This window comes from Pyrgilauda ruficollis, unplaced genomic scaffold (assembly GCF_017590135.1).
Source record: "Pyrgilauda ruficollis isolate IOZ18807 unplaced genomic scaffold, ASM1759013v1 scaffold29, whole genome shotgun sequence".
NCBI lineage: Eukaryota > Metazoa > Chordata > Aves > Passeriformes > Passeridae > Pyrgilauda > Pyrgilauda ruficollis.
This window is the reverse complement of record NW_024524266.1, coordinates 107,515-123,968: the sequence shown is the minus strand read 5'-3', so window position 1 is coordinate 123,968 and position 16,454 is coordinate 107,515. Positions and strand designations below refer to the sequence as shown.

The 16,454-nt window shown below is 39.4% G+C and overlaps 1 protein-coding gene across 2 annotated transcripts in view; it reads left to right on the top strand.

The window, feature by feature from the left end:
• MCF2L (MCF.2 cell line derived transforming sequence like) overlaps window positions 1-16,454 on the top strand; it is a 122,996-nt gene that overhangs the window by 23,807 nt on the left and 82,735 nt on the right. The window contains exon 1 of one of the 2 annotated variants that reach the window (XM_041472394.1): window positions 1,701-2,866. The exons of the other annotated variant lie outside the window; for it this stretch is intronic. Within the exon in view, the coding sequence (XP_041328328.1) occupies window positions 2,746-2,866 (121 nt within the window). The 5' untranslated portion in view covers window positions 1,701-2,745. Of the gene's footprint in view, window positions 1-1,700; window positions 2,867-16,454 lie in introns of those variants that run through there. 2 annotated transcript variants of the gene reach the window in all.

Genomic DNA, 16,454 nt, shown 5'->3' with positions numbered 1-16,454 from the left:
TAGCCATTGTTGTGATTAATTTCTTTGCTTCCAGGCACAAATTGGAGTGCTTGAAAGAAGATTAAAAGCTTGTTTGCGGACAGGGATGTAGCTAATGGCTAGATTTCAGTAGGATTGTGTGTACTTACCAACTTTACAGTTTAAGTCATCAATCTTCTGCATGCATTTGATATGTGAAGAAAGAAAGGGGAACATCCTTTTTCCTTGTAATAATCCTCTACATGAATTGCTGGTGAGGTTTTCACCATGTGCCACTGGTGTGTGTCATCACACGCTCAAAATGCCACTGGGACAAAGGGTCACTTCATAGAATCATTTAGGTTGGAAAAGACCTTTAAGATCATCAAGTCCAGCTGTTAACCCAGCACTGGCGGGTCCACAGCTAAACCGTGTCTCTAAGTGCCACATATATATCTGTCTTTTTAAATACCTCCAGAGTTGGTGACTAAACTGCTTCCCTGGGCAGCCTGATCTAGTGCCTGTCAAATGTTTTTGTGAAGAAATATTTTCTAGTATTCAATCTAAACCTCCCTGGTGCAGCCTGAGGCCATTTTCTCTTATCCTATCTACCTCATTTTCTAGTGAGGCTTGGCTGCTGAAAGAAGCTGTGTAGTTTCATCCTTATCCCACTTGATTTGTCAGAACAGGTCCTCAGGTGATGAGTCCAATGTGCCCCAAGAGCCCCAAACAAGAAGTTATCCTGCCATGTGGGAGGGAAGCCCTGCTGGCTGACAAATGGCCACAGACATCTCCTGGCCACAGTTGGTGCCTCCACTGGAAACTCAGCAAGGAACACATTGTGGTGCTGTCTCTGTGAATGTTGTTGCTACCCTTGATGTGGCCAGACCTGCTGCTTTGTGCCCCCGATGAGAAGCAGCACAAGAAAATGCAGAATTTTGCCCAGTATGGATGCTGTGCCTTACCTCAGTTCCTCTTTTCTTTGAACCCTGAGTACACAGTACACTGGCAGTGTGTATCATGGTGGCATTCCACCACTAGGCTGTTCCTGTCCCTCCTTCCTGTGAATTTCTGGGTACTTAAATAAGTTTGAAAAGCCTTTGATCCAGGACATGTAGCACAGCTACAAGATGCCGTGGTCCATCTACGTGATATAATGAATTTGCCAAACAAGTGATATTTGCATGAAACTCATCTGTTTTTAATTTTTTTAAAAAATATCTTTCTTGTTGTCACTTGAATGTTGTCACATTTGTCCACGATTTCATGTCAAAAGTTGAACCTCTTCCAGCTAGGATTGTAATAATTCTCTGTTAACATGGTGTATGCATACTAATACTTTGTAATAAGGTATTTAATATTTACTTCAGTGTGACTTATTTAATGTTTGTCTGTTTGAATTTACTTTTAGAGTAATAGATGATACATCATATTTTAAAACTCTTCTTCAGGGTGATGTGCATAAACATGTATTTGGTATATATTTGGGTTGTGGCAGATCTGTGGCCATACAGGACATAGTTAAACAGAATTGGGAGGAAAATCTTGACTGCCAAGTAAAGCAGCATTATCAATTTCCTCTCTCCTGCACTGAAAGAGACAGGGGGAGCAGACAGTGTAGGGTTTCCTGATATGTTTTAAGAAAGCCTGGGATTCATTTCCCCTCCCTTCCTTCCTATTAGCTGTTTGTTAACTCCCAGGAAGACCCAGGTTTTTCTCGTAAGACCTCTCTGCTCACATATTCTGGAAACGGGCTCTGCCTTTGAAGGGCTCAGTCCGCTGTGCAAATACAGGGGAGGAAGAGGAGTTGGATTGGTGATGGGAGTCTAACTTTGGGCAAATCAGCTGAAGAGGAGTTTCTAATTGACAGCATTGAATTCACAATGATATTTTCTTCTAATTCTCTGGCATGAGCATAGCACTTGTCCCTGAAGGTGCTTGAGACAGAGTAGGAAATGCAGCAAGTGTCAGTGTGAGGTTTCTGTCTTCGCAGTGTGGAGCTGTGAACTTACAAGCAAGACTGTAAAGTTAAAAGAAAGTTGTTCAACTTGCCTTTCTTCAGGAGAAACCTTGTGAGCTTCTTTGCAACAGCTAGACATCCCTCACATCAAGGAGAAGGATGTGAAGAAGGAGGTGATTGTACGATTGTGATTGTACCAGCTACTTGGGATGATCGCTGGTGCTGGATCTCCCTGTGCGGCTGGAGCACATTGACAGCCTGGATGTTTTGTGGGGGTTTCCTTCATCCTAAACAGTGCAGGGCTGTTAGTTTGGATATAGTTATTTTGGATAAAACACTAAACTAGAGACAGTTTTTCACCTTTTTTTATTTGCTTAAAATGTCACTCGCTAGTCTGACCTGCTTGTGTGAGGAGCTGTGACTTCTTTATTCACACTGATCACACTGAAAGTAGACTGAAGCTGTGGCAAGATGTCCTCTATGCTGGGTGCAGCATGCTAGGAGCTGAGAGCGTGTTGCAGCTTCATGCAGAAGATATCTTGGTATTTTCAGTGCATTAACTGCAACTGATCTTTCTTCTTCCTCTCTAATGGAACTAGATACTGGTTCCTGAAGAAAGGCATATACAATACAAATAACTGCACTGCACGCTCTTCCAGGACTTTAAATCTGAGGGCTTTTTCATAATTTTTGATATCATCTGAATTTGACAAAGTATTTTCACGCTCCATTGACATTTAAAAACAAAATCAGAGTGTTTTCCAGTGTGTTAGAAGAGAGTAATTCTAAAGAGGAGATCTTTTCTTTCCTTTGCTGAAGATACACCCATGTTTCAACGCCGCCTTTTAAGGGAAGGACATGAAAGTCCTCTTAGGATCCTACAAAGATTCTTCCAAATCCCTCATGGCAGAAGACACTCAAGAAATAACCCACATCAAATATGCTCTGGTGAGGTGAATGTATATATGATCCTCTAGTGTGATGTGTGTGTACACAGAATGTTGCGACTGAACTGGAGCAGCATGTGAGTTAATAAGAGCAGTAGGCAGCCTGGGATTTGTGTTACTGATGTCTTTCAACTGATAATTCTTGCAGGAAGAAGTGTTTGGGTTTCTTTTTTTCTAAAAGTGTACTCATATAGGGATCCTGCAACTGTTACAGTTAAAAAATACAAATCTTTAGCAATATTAGGTACTACTCATGATAGTAATTACTGTCACCAGTACCTACTGGAGAAAAATGTTATACCTTCTTTTTACTTGCATTTCCAGGTGTATGACAGCATCTAACACAGATTTGAAAGCTTTAGATCAGCCCTCCTTTTATATTCTAGAAGAACATTGCTTGAGTACTCCTCTCCTGAAAAGTATACCTATTTATGTAGAAGAAAATATTTATAACTGTACTCAAAAAATCAAGAAGCCTCTGATCACATCTGTAATGTACTAAATTTAGGACTTTGCCACCACTTACTCAGTCTCAAAATCTGTTTCATGCAGTAAGTGTTTTGTGACTGATAATTATATCATCTTTGTGTTTAGTAAAGCTACATTTTGTTTTTTTCTTTTTCTCTGAAATGAGTTAACCCTGACTGGCTAAGATAAGCAGAAGTAGATTTTTCAGTAATTAATTAAAACTTTATTGGGTTTTTTTATGCACAGTGACCTGTTATGATCTTTAAAAAAAAAGAAAAGGAACTTTTTTGTGTCTTTTAAAATTATTTTGGAAATCTACATCGACATAAACTGAGCTACCTTTGTGAATTTTAAAAGCTTTTCAGTATTCCTTTATTTGATGTTGACATTTACTCTTAGAAAAAAAAATATAAAGAGAAAAATGCCTGTCTGGTGATTTTATTTCCTTACACCTTCATTTTTACTGTGCTCGCTGTGTCTTCTGTTATCTATTATCTTTGGATTTTAAATTACAAGGGTTTTTAAAATAAACTTTTCTTTATATAACTTCTGAAATGTAAAGATTTCACCTTTCCTGACTTACCAGTTCTGGGCATTTGTGAGGCCAAGGTTTGGTACTTTGAGGAGTGCTTACTAGTAAATTATCAAAATCTAATAATTAATTCTATTTATCTGATACTAGAAAAAGTTTTGATGTAAATTGCTGTTAATAACAGTAAAGAAAAATCAGGGAAAATGTAGTAGTATTTTAACCATATGGAATTCCATCTTGTAAAGCAAAACAAAACAAGATCTCCTCAAATTTCAGTCTTACTTTCATGTAGGATTCAACTGTTACTTGGTAGCACTCACACTGCAGTCAAGTTCATAGTGTAGTCATGAAAGCCACTGCTTTCACCAAATATTTTATGATATTTATGTTCTTGTGACTTTCAAGCACCTGCTGGTCATTCATTAATGGATTGGAGCTAATCCAAAGTATAGGCAAAGCACTGACTACATAGGAGAAAAACACAAATTTAATATGTTGACCACATTCTAACAGATAATTTTCTTAATTTTTGCCTAATTTCCTTTAGACCAAGATTCTTAATATAAATCATGTCTTACGTCTTCCTTTCACTATTTAGAGGTGTGTGTATAGTCAAAAAATAGTATGTTTCTGTAGGAAGCTGTCTGTTCTGTCTCCCACCCATCTTTATTATTATTCCAAAACTCTTTTTAATCATGTGGCAGCCTTTTCTGTTTGAAGTCTTCAAGTATGCAAAAATTCTGTTTCCTTTCCTTCCTGTTACCCATTTTATGTTGACAGTAGGAAAGCAATTACAAGCTTTTAATGTTACCTTTGTATATCCAGTAAGAATTACTCCATTGTTTTGGTCAAAGGTGGTTTATGGCCTTCTGGACTGATAGGAGTTTTTCCGCCTTCCTGGTAGCAAACCTCAGCTTTCAGTGGCACTTGCAGACAAATATTACCCAGAAGGTGGATCAAAGTTTTAGACTGTGGAAAGGGAGACGTATTCCAGCCTGAGAACATTTCTGTCCTGTAGCTATGCTGGGTGAAATCACAATTTTGGCAGAATGTATTTCCAAAGTAAATGTGCTTGTGGTTCCATGAATCCCTTGATGTAAGCATCTCTCTTCTCCTCATGACAAAGTTGAGCTGCTCTGTCCTGTTGTGCCAAGTCTCACAAGACTTGGTTCTCTCTTCATTACCATGTCTGGAAATTGCTGAGAGCATGTGTGCTTTGCTGTCACTTCATCCTTTCCCTGCATGTTAAAATATTTAATATAGCACATAGAAACCTTTAACTTAACAATAAATGTCCTAGTTCATGTATTGATTTTGCATTACCTTATTTACCTTAATAAGGGAAGCTGGGCTGTCTTCCAGAGTCATCATACTTCATCAAATCCATCTCTGTTTTATTTTCATTTTAACAAAGCAGACTTTATTTACTTACAGCTTGTTGGCAGCTGGATCTGTCCCACTTGGCCTAATCTCCATTGTGCTGTTCTCTGCAGGTGTCTTTTACTCAGGGCAGGCTGCGTTGCCTTTATCCGCTCACCCTGGCTGAGCCCAGGCTCTGGTGACACTTGCTCTTTGGAATCCAGACGTTTGGGACCAGGTGCCATGTGGCCCCTCCTGCCTGGACAGGCAGGGCCCAGGCTGGTACAGTGAGTGCTGTGAGACAGCATTGTGTTCTCTGAATCCATCCCCGACTCTGTACCTTCTGTGCTTCCTCATCTCTGACAGCAAGTAGGTGGGACAGCACTAGTGGGTTTGTGGAGGGTTTCAGCCCTGGGAAGCTGTGGCTCTGAGCACTTCTCTGGGGACACCTGTCTCCCATCAGCAGGACAAATTTTCCAAGGTGCTGTGGCCCTTTGTGACGGGCATCCCAGCGCAGTGCTCACAGACTGTGCTTTGAGATTCTTCCTCTTCTGGCTTTCTCTAAGCAATGGAAACAGTAGGTCAGCTTGAACCTAGAGCTGCAGAACAAGTCTGGCAAGGGGAGATGCCAGAGGCATCTGTCTTCAGTCTGTGCTGCGTGTGGTATGGATGGGGAGTATCTTTGGAGGCATCCTGTCGTCTGCATCTTTTCGCTCTGGATTCAGGTTGGTTTTCTGACAAAGATGACTGAAGCTCTAGGGTGGTTTTTTTTGTGTGTAGTTCTAGGAGTGTGATGAATAGGTGGCTGTGGAGATTGTCTGTGTCACAGGGTCTTTCCAATCCAAAGAAGTTCTGTGAAAAGGCACAGAGAGCAGCACTGTAATGTGGGTGTCTCATACTAATAGGTTTTTGTACTGGGTCAGACAGAGCTTGGTTAATCCATAACCTGAATAATCCACCACAAAAAGTGAAGAAGGGTCTAGAGGAAGAGCATCATCTGTGTCAGCCAAGGGAATGCAGATGTGGTACATCTTTTCCTGAAGCTATATGAGTAGTTCTGTGGGGTATTGGGCATTCTTGTAAGGGTAGACGGAGTTGATTTGTGGGCAGGCTAGCAAAATGTGTGGATGCAGGAAATGTCAGACTGAACACATGAAAATAGCAGAAATATTTAAGTACCTGAAGGCTTCAGTGTAGCCAAAGCCTGCCTGTAGCCTTTGCAAACACTAGCATTTCTGGTCAGTGTTAAAGTCTGCCACAAGTTCATTCCTTTAGTCCCCACACTAGGGAGGTCCAAGTGTGTGAGGATGTGTTTACTGTTTGCTGCATTCATGCCTTTGTTTGCTGGCTGCATAAAGGTGTTTAAAAGGGATTCATTTGAGATTTTGAGTTTCTGTGCCTGGGACTTTGATTGACCTGTCCTGCTTGAAATACTTGTGCACTTTTTCAATCAGAAAGATGGAGAAGAGAGTTAGGTGTAAATCCATAGCAGAGATGATAAACTGGACCTGTGAGTGAGCAATTCAATATGACTGGTTCCAGATAGCATTGTGAATATCTGCATGAAAAACAGTTTTGCTTTGTCTTGTTAAAGCCTAACATGAACAACAATATGCTAAGGGCTTATGCTTATATATACTGTATCAGACACTGGGTGTATCAGCAGTCTGTAAATATTCAGGGTGTGGTGATGAGGGGAAACCACTATAATTAAAGAGATAATTACAAGAACAATGGCATTAGTGGGAGAAAATATATTTGTAAAGTCATCTTGTGCCACCTGTTGTATTTATGGAACAAAGTTCAGGTAATGCAAAAGCTCTTACCTTCTCAGGGCAGTTTGTTCTGAGCAGGGGAAGGGAAAAGTGGACCTCTTTCTTCTCTGATGATGGACCAGAGAGGAATTTCAGTAGCAGAAATGAAGAGTTATTATTTTTTCTCAGAATGGTGTTCATGGCTGGACTTTGTAGCGCAGGGTAAGTTGGCTTAACTTATAACTCCTAGATCTTGTAAATGTAAACAGACCTGTGTAGTCTGCTAAGTCAGGGTGTGTAAGGTGTGTGGCTTGGGGCTGTGCTCCTTAATAAAACATTTTAAACATGTTTTATATGTGCCAAAAAACCCATGTATTTCAAGAGTCTTAATATAAACTTTGCTAGCTCATTGATCCTTGAAAACACACTGTTCATAGAAAACACATCATTGGAGAGTCTGAATAGTAAACGGCAGTATTTGGGTTGTACTTAAAAACCCTTTTCCCAAAGGAAGTAAAACATCAGGAATTTTAGGATTTAAATTTCCATATAAGGCTTTTATATACTTTTTCTTTTTCAGACAGCATTCCTCAAACTTAAAATCATTTAATAAGTAATTGATTTCTTTGGCTCAGGCAAGTTACTTGGTGAAAAGTGTGCACATCAGCAAAACCAGTCACAGCTGACATCCTTGTGGAGACAGAAAAGGTCCCAAGCAGGCTGTCCATCAAAAGTGAACTGTTTCTTCCCTGAAATTATTTTCAGAGCATCATTATACAATTTAATAGGGATGTGTTCAGTATATGCTTTCTGATAAAGAGGTTATTACTATTCAGATACCAATTCAGCAACACTGGCAAATGTTTTTCTTCCTTCACTTGAGTGTCTGTATTGATCCATCCTATAGATCTGAGGTACCTTAGCTTCTTTTTTTTTTTTTTTTTTTTTAAACGCTTTTTTGGCTTCTTTTTTAAATTTTAAAAACTTTATTCTTTGTATTAAAAAGTAAAAGTGAAGGAAATGCATGATTTGAGAAATGTATTCTACAATACATTCAGATGCATGCTGTGATAGGAAGTAGAAATATCTGAAAAGCATGACATTATCAGCAGATTTGTGAGATTGATCCCACTCAAGATTCCTGAAACTGCTTATTATGTCATATTATTTGTGTTAAAGAAGTGATTTGAATACAATTAGAACATTCTGAATTGCGCTGTTGTAAAAGTTACTATTTCCAAATGCTTGATGCCTTAATTAGAAGAAAGAATGTTACTTCTCCACCTGTGTGCATAATAAGGAAGGAGTACATTTTGGGATACTGCTATACAGACCACCACTTTTCAGCTCCTGGATGATGTTTCTTCCAAGAAAACAAAGGCTTTTAAGAGTCTCTCTAATGAGCAAGAGACACGCACACAGAACTGGGGGCAATACAAGACTGTGCCTCTGGGGTCCCCTTGCATAGATCCACACTGAGCTCCATGAGCCTGCTCCCTTGAACCTCTTCAACCTCTCTTTTTTCGTGTTTGCTAAGATTTAAGCTGTCTTTGAGTTTTCTTACAGGGAACAGACCTATTCTAAGGGGTTGTTGTTGTGTGACATTAAGGGTTGCACATGTGAATGGAGAAAAAAAAGTGAAAAATAGTTCAGTTATTCAGTACATGTAAAATGAATCCGCAGAAAATGAAATCTGACTGTGTCTTTGACTCTTGAGGTGGGGGAAAAATGTCTTCCTGACCATTAGTGCTATTTGAAAAGCCCATTTAATTAGAGAGAGTAGCTATTTATGACATTATACCATCATAGTTAGTGAGCTAGTAGGAATTTATATTTTTCCTGCTTTCATGGCCACTGAAGAATATATGAAAAAAAAATACAATAGTGAAAAAAAGAACTTAGAGTTGCCCTGATCAACAATCTGAGGGACTTTGCTTATAATTTAGAGTTAATATGACAGGCTTCCTTATACTTTTGCTTTCCCACATGGAGAATTGTCAACAAGTAGATATTTACTCTCTGGGCAGAACCAGTCCTGGAGCCAGGATGTAGCTTTATTTACTCCCTTTATCTTCTTCATTGTTCTTCCAAGAAGCTGCCAATCTCATGTGCTGTTGCAATCTGTTTAGTTCTGCTGAAGTTGTGCTTAATGGGACGGTTTGCACTACTTCCTCTTACTGTGTATGCTTACAGTGTTTAATGAAATCCCATATGATCTTCAAATTAACCTCAGAGGTTAAGCCTACCTGAAAAGGTCGAACACACACAGCCTCGTGCTGAAGCAACCTAAGCCAAAAGGATCAAAGTTTATTCTAAGATTTCCAGCACTTCCTGACTAAAGCTAGCTCTTGTATTTACTTATTTATTTTATCTCAGTTTGGAGCCATTACATCTTCTTCCAAAGCAGGAAGCGGAGATCAGTGCAACTTTTATGTTTCATTTCTTGCTCAGTGATCTAAAAAACATCCCGCAAAAGATTTTATTTTAATCAGCAGTTTATACAACATCACAGTTTGTTTCTTGCACTTGGATTCGAATATGGCATGAAACCTTCTGAAGTCTTGTTCATTGGTGTTTTTTTCTGAAAATAATGGCCAAGGGTTGCTGACAGCTCTGGTTTTCACATCTCCTTAATTCATTAATACTTGTCAGCAGTCTTTGGTGTCACTGAATGTGAGTTTGTCAACTTGCTCACAATTCAGTGTGAGGGACTAGGCTGTTGAGTAAGTTCATTCTTTCCTTTTGGAGTGAGGCCAAAGAACCAAGTGAAGAACCTGGAAATTTTCTGTAGGGACTGCTTCTTCTCCCTTCTTACCCCCAGGTGGAAAAATTATGAGATTTTTTCCACCTACACTGTTGACAGCATGTAGTGAATCTCAACCTCATCTAATTATTATCAGTCTTATCCTTCTTTGTAACTTCAAATTTTTTATTAAACTCTGGAGCTTTTTAAAATAGAGGTCACAAAAATGTGAGTCCGGGAACCGAGTTAGATAAAGATCCTGAAGGGCTCAGCGGGAATGGCTTGTGGTTGTCTTTTAGTAAGGAGTTTTGTCCTTTTAACAAACCATAGCAGTTGGTGGAATAGTTGGGAGGGAGTGAATCTGTAATCTCAGGTGTGAGCAGTTAGTCAAGAGTACACTTCTAAAAACGGAGTCCAGTACAATTCTCATGAAAATTCATCTTAGAGTTGTTCTGGATTACAACAGCTCTTGTGATGTGTGAATTACCTACAGTAATCTAAATGTGGACATGACTATATTCTGAGAACCATTAGGAGTTTCAGATGGACAAACTTAACATAGTTGCTTAGTTGTGTTCTCTGAATGATTCCCTCTCTTGATTTATTTCTCTGAAAAATCACTTCAGAATTATGTGACATAGTTTATATGATTCTGTGGCAGAGAGCTAATGGAAGGACTCATTTATCTGTGTATTTTGGCTTTTGGGGAAGGAGTTACTTGCTTTTCAGGCTTTTGTTTGAAGGAAAAATGCAATATATGTTGCCTTTGTTTTTGTCTTCTTTCATGAAACACAAGCAACTTGTTTCATGCAGTGAGTTTGTGGAGCAGAATACTCTCTAATTCCTAAGACATCATGATTAAAAAATAAACACTTTCTCTGCTTTAGCCAAACACCTAATTCTTACCATCCTTGGTGAATTCCAAAGGTGGATATGAGAAAGTGGATAGGGATTAATACATGTTTTTAAAGAGTGGTAGTATGTGAAATGAAGAATTCAAGATGTTGCTTCTATGCTTTTACATTAGAGAAACTTTACCTTTCTAATACTGTTTGTTATAGCTGCATTTTTGAAACAAACTCGAAACATGTCCTTCTGGAGAGAGCACAGCTCACCTTCAAGGCTCCTTTCAAACTCTAGCTTCTACCATCTAAATCTCTAGTAGTGTCTTCAGACATTTTAACTTGACTGTGCATTTGTGTCATCTACCATGATGGCTGTCAAAGACTGTTTAAGAACTTCAGGTGCAAGTAAAGGTGGTGTCTACTACTTTCAATATAAACTTTTCCCCTTTTGGTTGATAGCATTTGACCTTGGTTCTGTCTCTGATTTTTTTTCTGACTTCCAGCTATTGAAAATGATGTTCTTTGTCTGCAAGGTAAGTTGTTATAATAATTTTTGCAGATGTTGTCATTTGCCTTTAGGGAGTTATTTTAGGGCTCAATTCTTTGTGAAAATATTTCAAGATTCCAAGTTTTTTGGGGTGTTCTAAGCTGGTTAACATGCTCCCAGGTATGAGTAATGTACACCTCCAATTTAGCACAAAACCACCTCTACTGCTACATTCACTGAAAGCATTAAAGGAGGTTTGCTGGTATCTACCTTTAATATTAAAACCTAAGAACTGTCTTAGTGGCTCCGAGCAAAGCTTGTTTCTTTGCCTTTGCCAAAAGAAGGACTTGGGGGTCCTTCTTTGCTGTTTGGCCCAGCCCTTGAAATTTCCTTCTATATTCAGTCATCTAAATACAGATCAGACTGTATGCAGAGAGCTTGAGTGTGTTGGAAAAATCTGTAATAAACTTTAGGTTTTGAGGTGTCAGGAAGTTATTTTGGGGATCATGTGCTTGGACTCAGGTGACAGCTTTCTCCATGAAGGTGCCCAAGCCACCATTTGACAGTGTTTAATCCCTAAAAAACTGGGATTTGTCTGTCCTCTTTTTTGAGGATAAAAGTCTTAGTCACAAGAGCTACGGATCCTTCACCCAGTGTTTCCCACTTTGGCATGCTTCCAGTGTAAAAAATAGAAAAGGTATTCCCAAGCCCATCTTATCAGATGGGGTTTCAGCCATTTGCCAGTTTCAGGTCACCTCAGTTTATCCCCTTCAGCATTACAAAGTAACCCAGCATATTTTCCGGGAACAAGGAGTCATAAACAGAGTAATAACAACTGTTTTCCACATTAGTTTGCTTCCTTCTCTCAGTTACAAAACCCTATTATTATTATTGTTTACATTTAAACAATGAGAATGCTCTGTCCCTGCACACACCAACCTCGAACCCTTGTGGTCCATGGGATTCTTGTGGATGCTCTATAGCACAGTCATGGTAGTGTGCTGCTGCCCTGGAGTCTCCTCTGCAAACAATGGGCTTGTTCAATCTTGAATAGTTCAAATTTTTTTTAAAACTATTTCCTTTATGTGAACATGTTTGTTTTAGAAAGGAAAAAAACAGATATTGCTTTTGTAACCTGCAGAAGGCATCGGTGCTTCAGGGAGAAAAGACAAGTTTTAGAGCACAGTGACAACAGTTAAGCAAGTGAGAGGAGGCACTGTGATATAAAACAATAATTTAAAACCAGAGAAAACGTGACAAAGTAGGCTTTGGGTTGCAGTATGCCAAATTGTGGAGTACACCAGAAATACACTGATTAGCTGCCAATCTCTGCTGTTGCATGGGAGGCAATAACTTCGGTGGAACTGCTGCCACAGATGGGAACAGGCTTACATTAGATCTATTTCTCAGCATTTAGGCTTCAGGAGAAACTTTGTTTGCTGGTTTATAGCACAGCGCTTGATCTAAAGTGCTCCTTGCAGGAGGGGTATTTGCACAAGCTCTTTATCAGCCAACTGCTGATGCCTGCACCTGTAAACCTGTAACGCCTGTGAATTCTCCCCAGCAGGGCTGGCTGAAGCTGAATACCACTCAGCTGCCAGGGCGTGCCAGGCAGATGCAAGTTCTTTTGGGCAAGCTCATAACAGAGCTGAGTTTTTTCCTCCCACTCAGGTACTATGAGAGCTTCTTTCTGCTTGCCTGAAGAAGAAAATATGAAATAATCTCAATGAAGTCAAGGCTTTTTGTTGTTGACTTGTGGAGACTAACATATGTTGTTACCTGTTTGTAGCTGAGCTGCTGTTTTCTTCACTAGTTAATAAAATAGGGTTATTAAAAATAAGATGTGTAATGGTTTTTTTTTATGCCCTGAGGAATTACATGCAAGTAACAGCAGGGACTTGAATATGTGTTATATGTAAGCTGTTTCATATTTGTTCATAGTACAGGAGAAGCAAGACTTGAATATGTGTTATATGTAAGCTGTTTCATATTTGTTCATAGTTCATATTTGTTCATGTTCTTCTTTCTATTGAAGAAAAAATCCTGAGAACTGATGGACATTTCTAGAGACTCAGAATGGGGGAAAAAGGGAATATTTGAGGGCCTTTTATACCCTACTCCCTAAATGCTCTGAAGAAGTGTGTATAAGATATTTGTGAAAAAAAATTCAGTTTCTTGCCCTGAAACTTCCCTCAAAAATATAGTTCAGCAAATAATTCCTCATTGGAAAGTGTGGTACTTTTAATACTCTTAATACTACTTTGCAGTTGTTCTGTTTATCTGAGAAGTATATTTGGTTCTTTGCTGATCCTTTGAATTGGGTGGATATATGCATCTGTCATCCTTGGTATTGAGCCTTTGGTGTCCTGGAAAGGTGTCTGTGAGTGCTGAGGATTGGCTGAAGTGCTGCAGTGTGGGGCTGAAAGCAGCAGCAGTTACAGGATGTGCTGTGTTTGAGCATGGAGAGATGGAGGCTTTTGGCAATGGACATGAAATCTGTCATGTTAAAAAGACACTGTTCAGTACTTCAAAGATGGGCTGTGGGATGAGACCTGAACTGAAGAGGCCTCATTTGCTGCCACTGTAGAGCAGGGAACTACAAAGAGTGCCCTCACCTTTGATCCACTTGCCTTGTGCTTTCTTGCTTAGTGCAAATACAGGGGTAAGAGCTCAGTTCAGATTATGTTGAACTAATCAGGTATGCACTTGGGAAGGCAGGAGCTGGTGGAAAAAAAATGCATTTTTTTGCAGAGTCAACAAGAGGAAGAGCAGAAAAAATGGCTGGGAGTTGTGTCTCTGTTATCTGTATCTTATTCTTGTGAGATTCATGGACATTAGTTCAGCTGCTGCATGTGTCAGAACAGGTGGAATTTGCTCTTTGGCCTTTGTTTCATCTTTCTTTACATCTTCATTCTCCTTATGGATGGGAGAAGAAACACAAAACTGTTTCAAAAACCTCTTGGGGTTGAGGCATTTTCCCAGAGCTGCAGATGTGGGGGACCCCAGAAGCGTTGCTTTGTGTTAATTGTGACATCCTAATTGGTGGAGGTTGGGAGGTTGATGTGGTGGGCTGCCAAGTTTATATAAGTTTGCATAATTACATCTCTTACATGGCTGGTGCATCTCTTTCTGCTATTGCTCATCTCAAAACCGTGTGAAGGTTTTTAAGGTGTGCTGAAAAATCCAGCCTGATGAGAGGCTGGTGCTCATAAACCACCCTTGGCAGAGGTGGGGTTTTGTTGTCTCACGCCACAGGCCAGCCTGCGCTGTCACACCTGGGCCAAAAGCAAATACACTAACAAGGCAAGTAGCTGGCTGTAATGTGGAAAATGAAGGTAATGCTGCTGTTAAAAAACTTGTCCTCCACACTGCTTCCCTGAATGGGCCAGGAAGCATCCCAGGAGACTGGAAAAGAAGGAGAATATTGCTTTAGGTTGATTAAAAATCACAGGGACTGGCTGCTTTTTCAATCAGGTAAGGGCATAGGCTTCCTGTTTGGATCCTGGAGACTGGAAACAGGACACGGCTACAGCTGCTGTGCTGCAGTTGTTTATGGATGTTACAACAGCTCTTTGAAGGCTTAGGGTTTTTTAAACTTATTTTATAAAAGTGGCTCATTAAGGAATCACTGCCTTTTAAAATAATATTTTAACAGTGTCTTTAAAATCCTGCATCTACAAAATAAAAAGGCCAGGTGTGATTTATGTCATGTCTTTCCACAGAAAGCAAGTCCTGTGAGCTTTACCTCTTTTCCACTGACTAAACTCAACCAAGAATATTGTGCTGCTAAGTACAAGGGATAAGGTATTTTCTTCTCTCATTGTAGTGAGACTTCCTTTCTTTAAAGGAAGTGAATTTCTGTTGAGAACCAAAAGCAATTCTCCTGGTTGCCTCTCCAGGAGAAGTCAGTCTGTTTTCTGCTTCTTTCCTTTTTGCTCAGTGGAAAATGGCCTTGTCTTTTGCAGGTGTTGAGTATCATGTCTTGAGGAAATTGTGGAGCTTGTTGAAGCCCAGGAGGGTGAAAGAATTGGCAATGAGAGAAATTGAGATACCATTTTGGAAATATTTAAGTGGGGGGAATGGTGACCTTTGAGGATTGCTCAGTGCATTTGCTTGCATTTTTTCACACTTTTCCCATGTGTGGGGACTTTGTGGGTTGCACAGCCACAGACAGCTTGCTGCAATGTGCACGCCTAGGCCACAAAAATTCCAAATTATGAGTCAAAATCAGAACTGCCTTGAAAAGTAAGAAGACAGTGGCATTTTTATCCTATCAGTTATGTAGATTTTACCATTCTCAAGTGTAATCTCATAACAGTGTGGGTCAGATTTATGCAGTGTAATAAGGACTTCAGGTTGATGGCCCATTCTGAAGAATTTTGCTTATATTTGCCAATCTAAGATGACAAGTAATGACATGATCTTATAACCAGATTTTTTTCTATTCCATTTGAAGCTATGAGTAATCCTTCAGTACTGAAATATCATAATTAACTTGTTCAAACCCACCCCAATTGATTATTTTAAAGATGTGATGGAATGAATATTTTTTTAGCTCTTCATTTTGCCTCACATCAAAAACATGTCTCTCTTCTTGGCTCTCTGTCCTGTTTGCTCTGTATTTGGATTTTTGGAAATGACGATTTGTGCAAATTTTCCTTTCCTTCCTTTGTAATAAATAGTTTTGTAGTCTTTATCTGTGCTCATCAGTATTACAGGAGCATATGATATTTTCTTTGGAACCAGTTCTCCACAACTTTTGACCTGAAAGTTTTTCTGCTGCTCAGTATCTTGTTCATCTGGGGAAAAAAAAGGATGTACTTTAAGAGTCATAAAAAGGTTTTCCTATTGCTGACAATGTTTTATTTTATACTTGGGCTATAAATATATTTGTGATTGTGGCACAACACTTCATTGGTTGTAGTGGTCTCTGTCAGTTTTCCTTGCTTACTGAATTAATATTCTTACTAATATACATGTTTCAGAAGACATAATAAACTTGGTTTTCCTTTCCTAATTTTAATTTCTGTACTGCTTTCATAATGTGTTTCTGTTGTTATTACTCACTGCTGAGTTCTCCTTTCTGCTGCCACAGAGTTCCACATCCATTTTTTTCTTACTTCATTTGCTCCTTTAATCCCACTGCTGGTATAAAAATGGGTCACATCCTCTTGATATTTTCGAATTTTAGTCCTGCCTTCTATCCAAGCTCAGCAATGATTTGGTTTCCACCTTTAATTACAGTTTTCAGTTGTCATCAGACTGCAATCTCCACCTCTGGACTTTGAGCACCACTGCAGAAACGTTGAGCCCCGTGCCAGAGGTCCTCTTCTCCTCACACCAGCACAGTCTGGATAGTCTGGAGCAGTGTCTCCATGCAGGCACTGCTGCTCTGAGTACT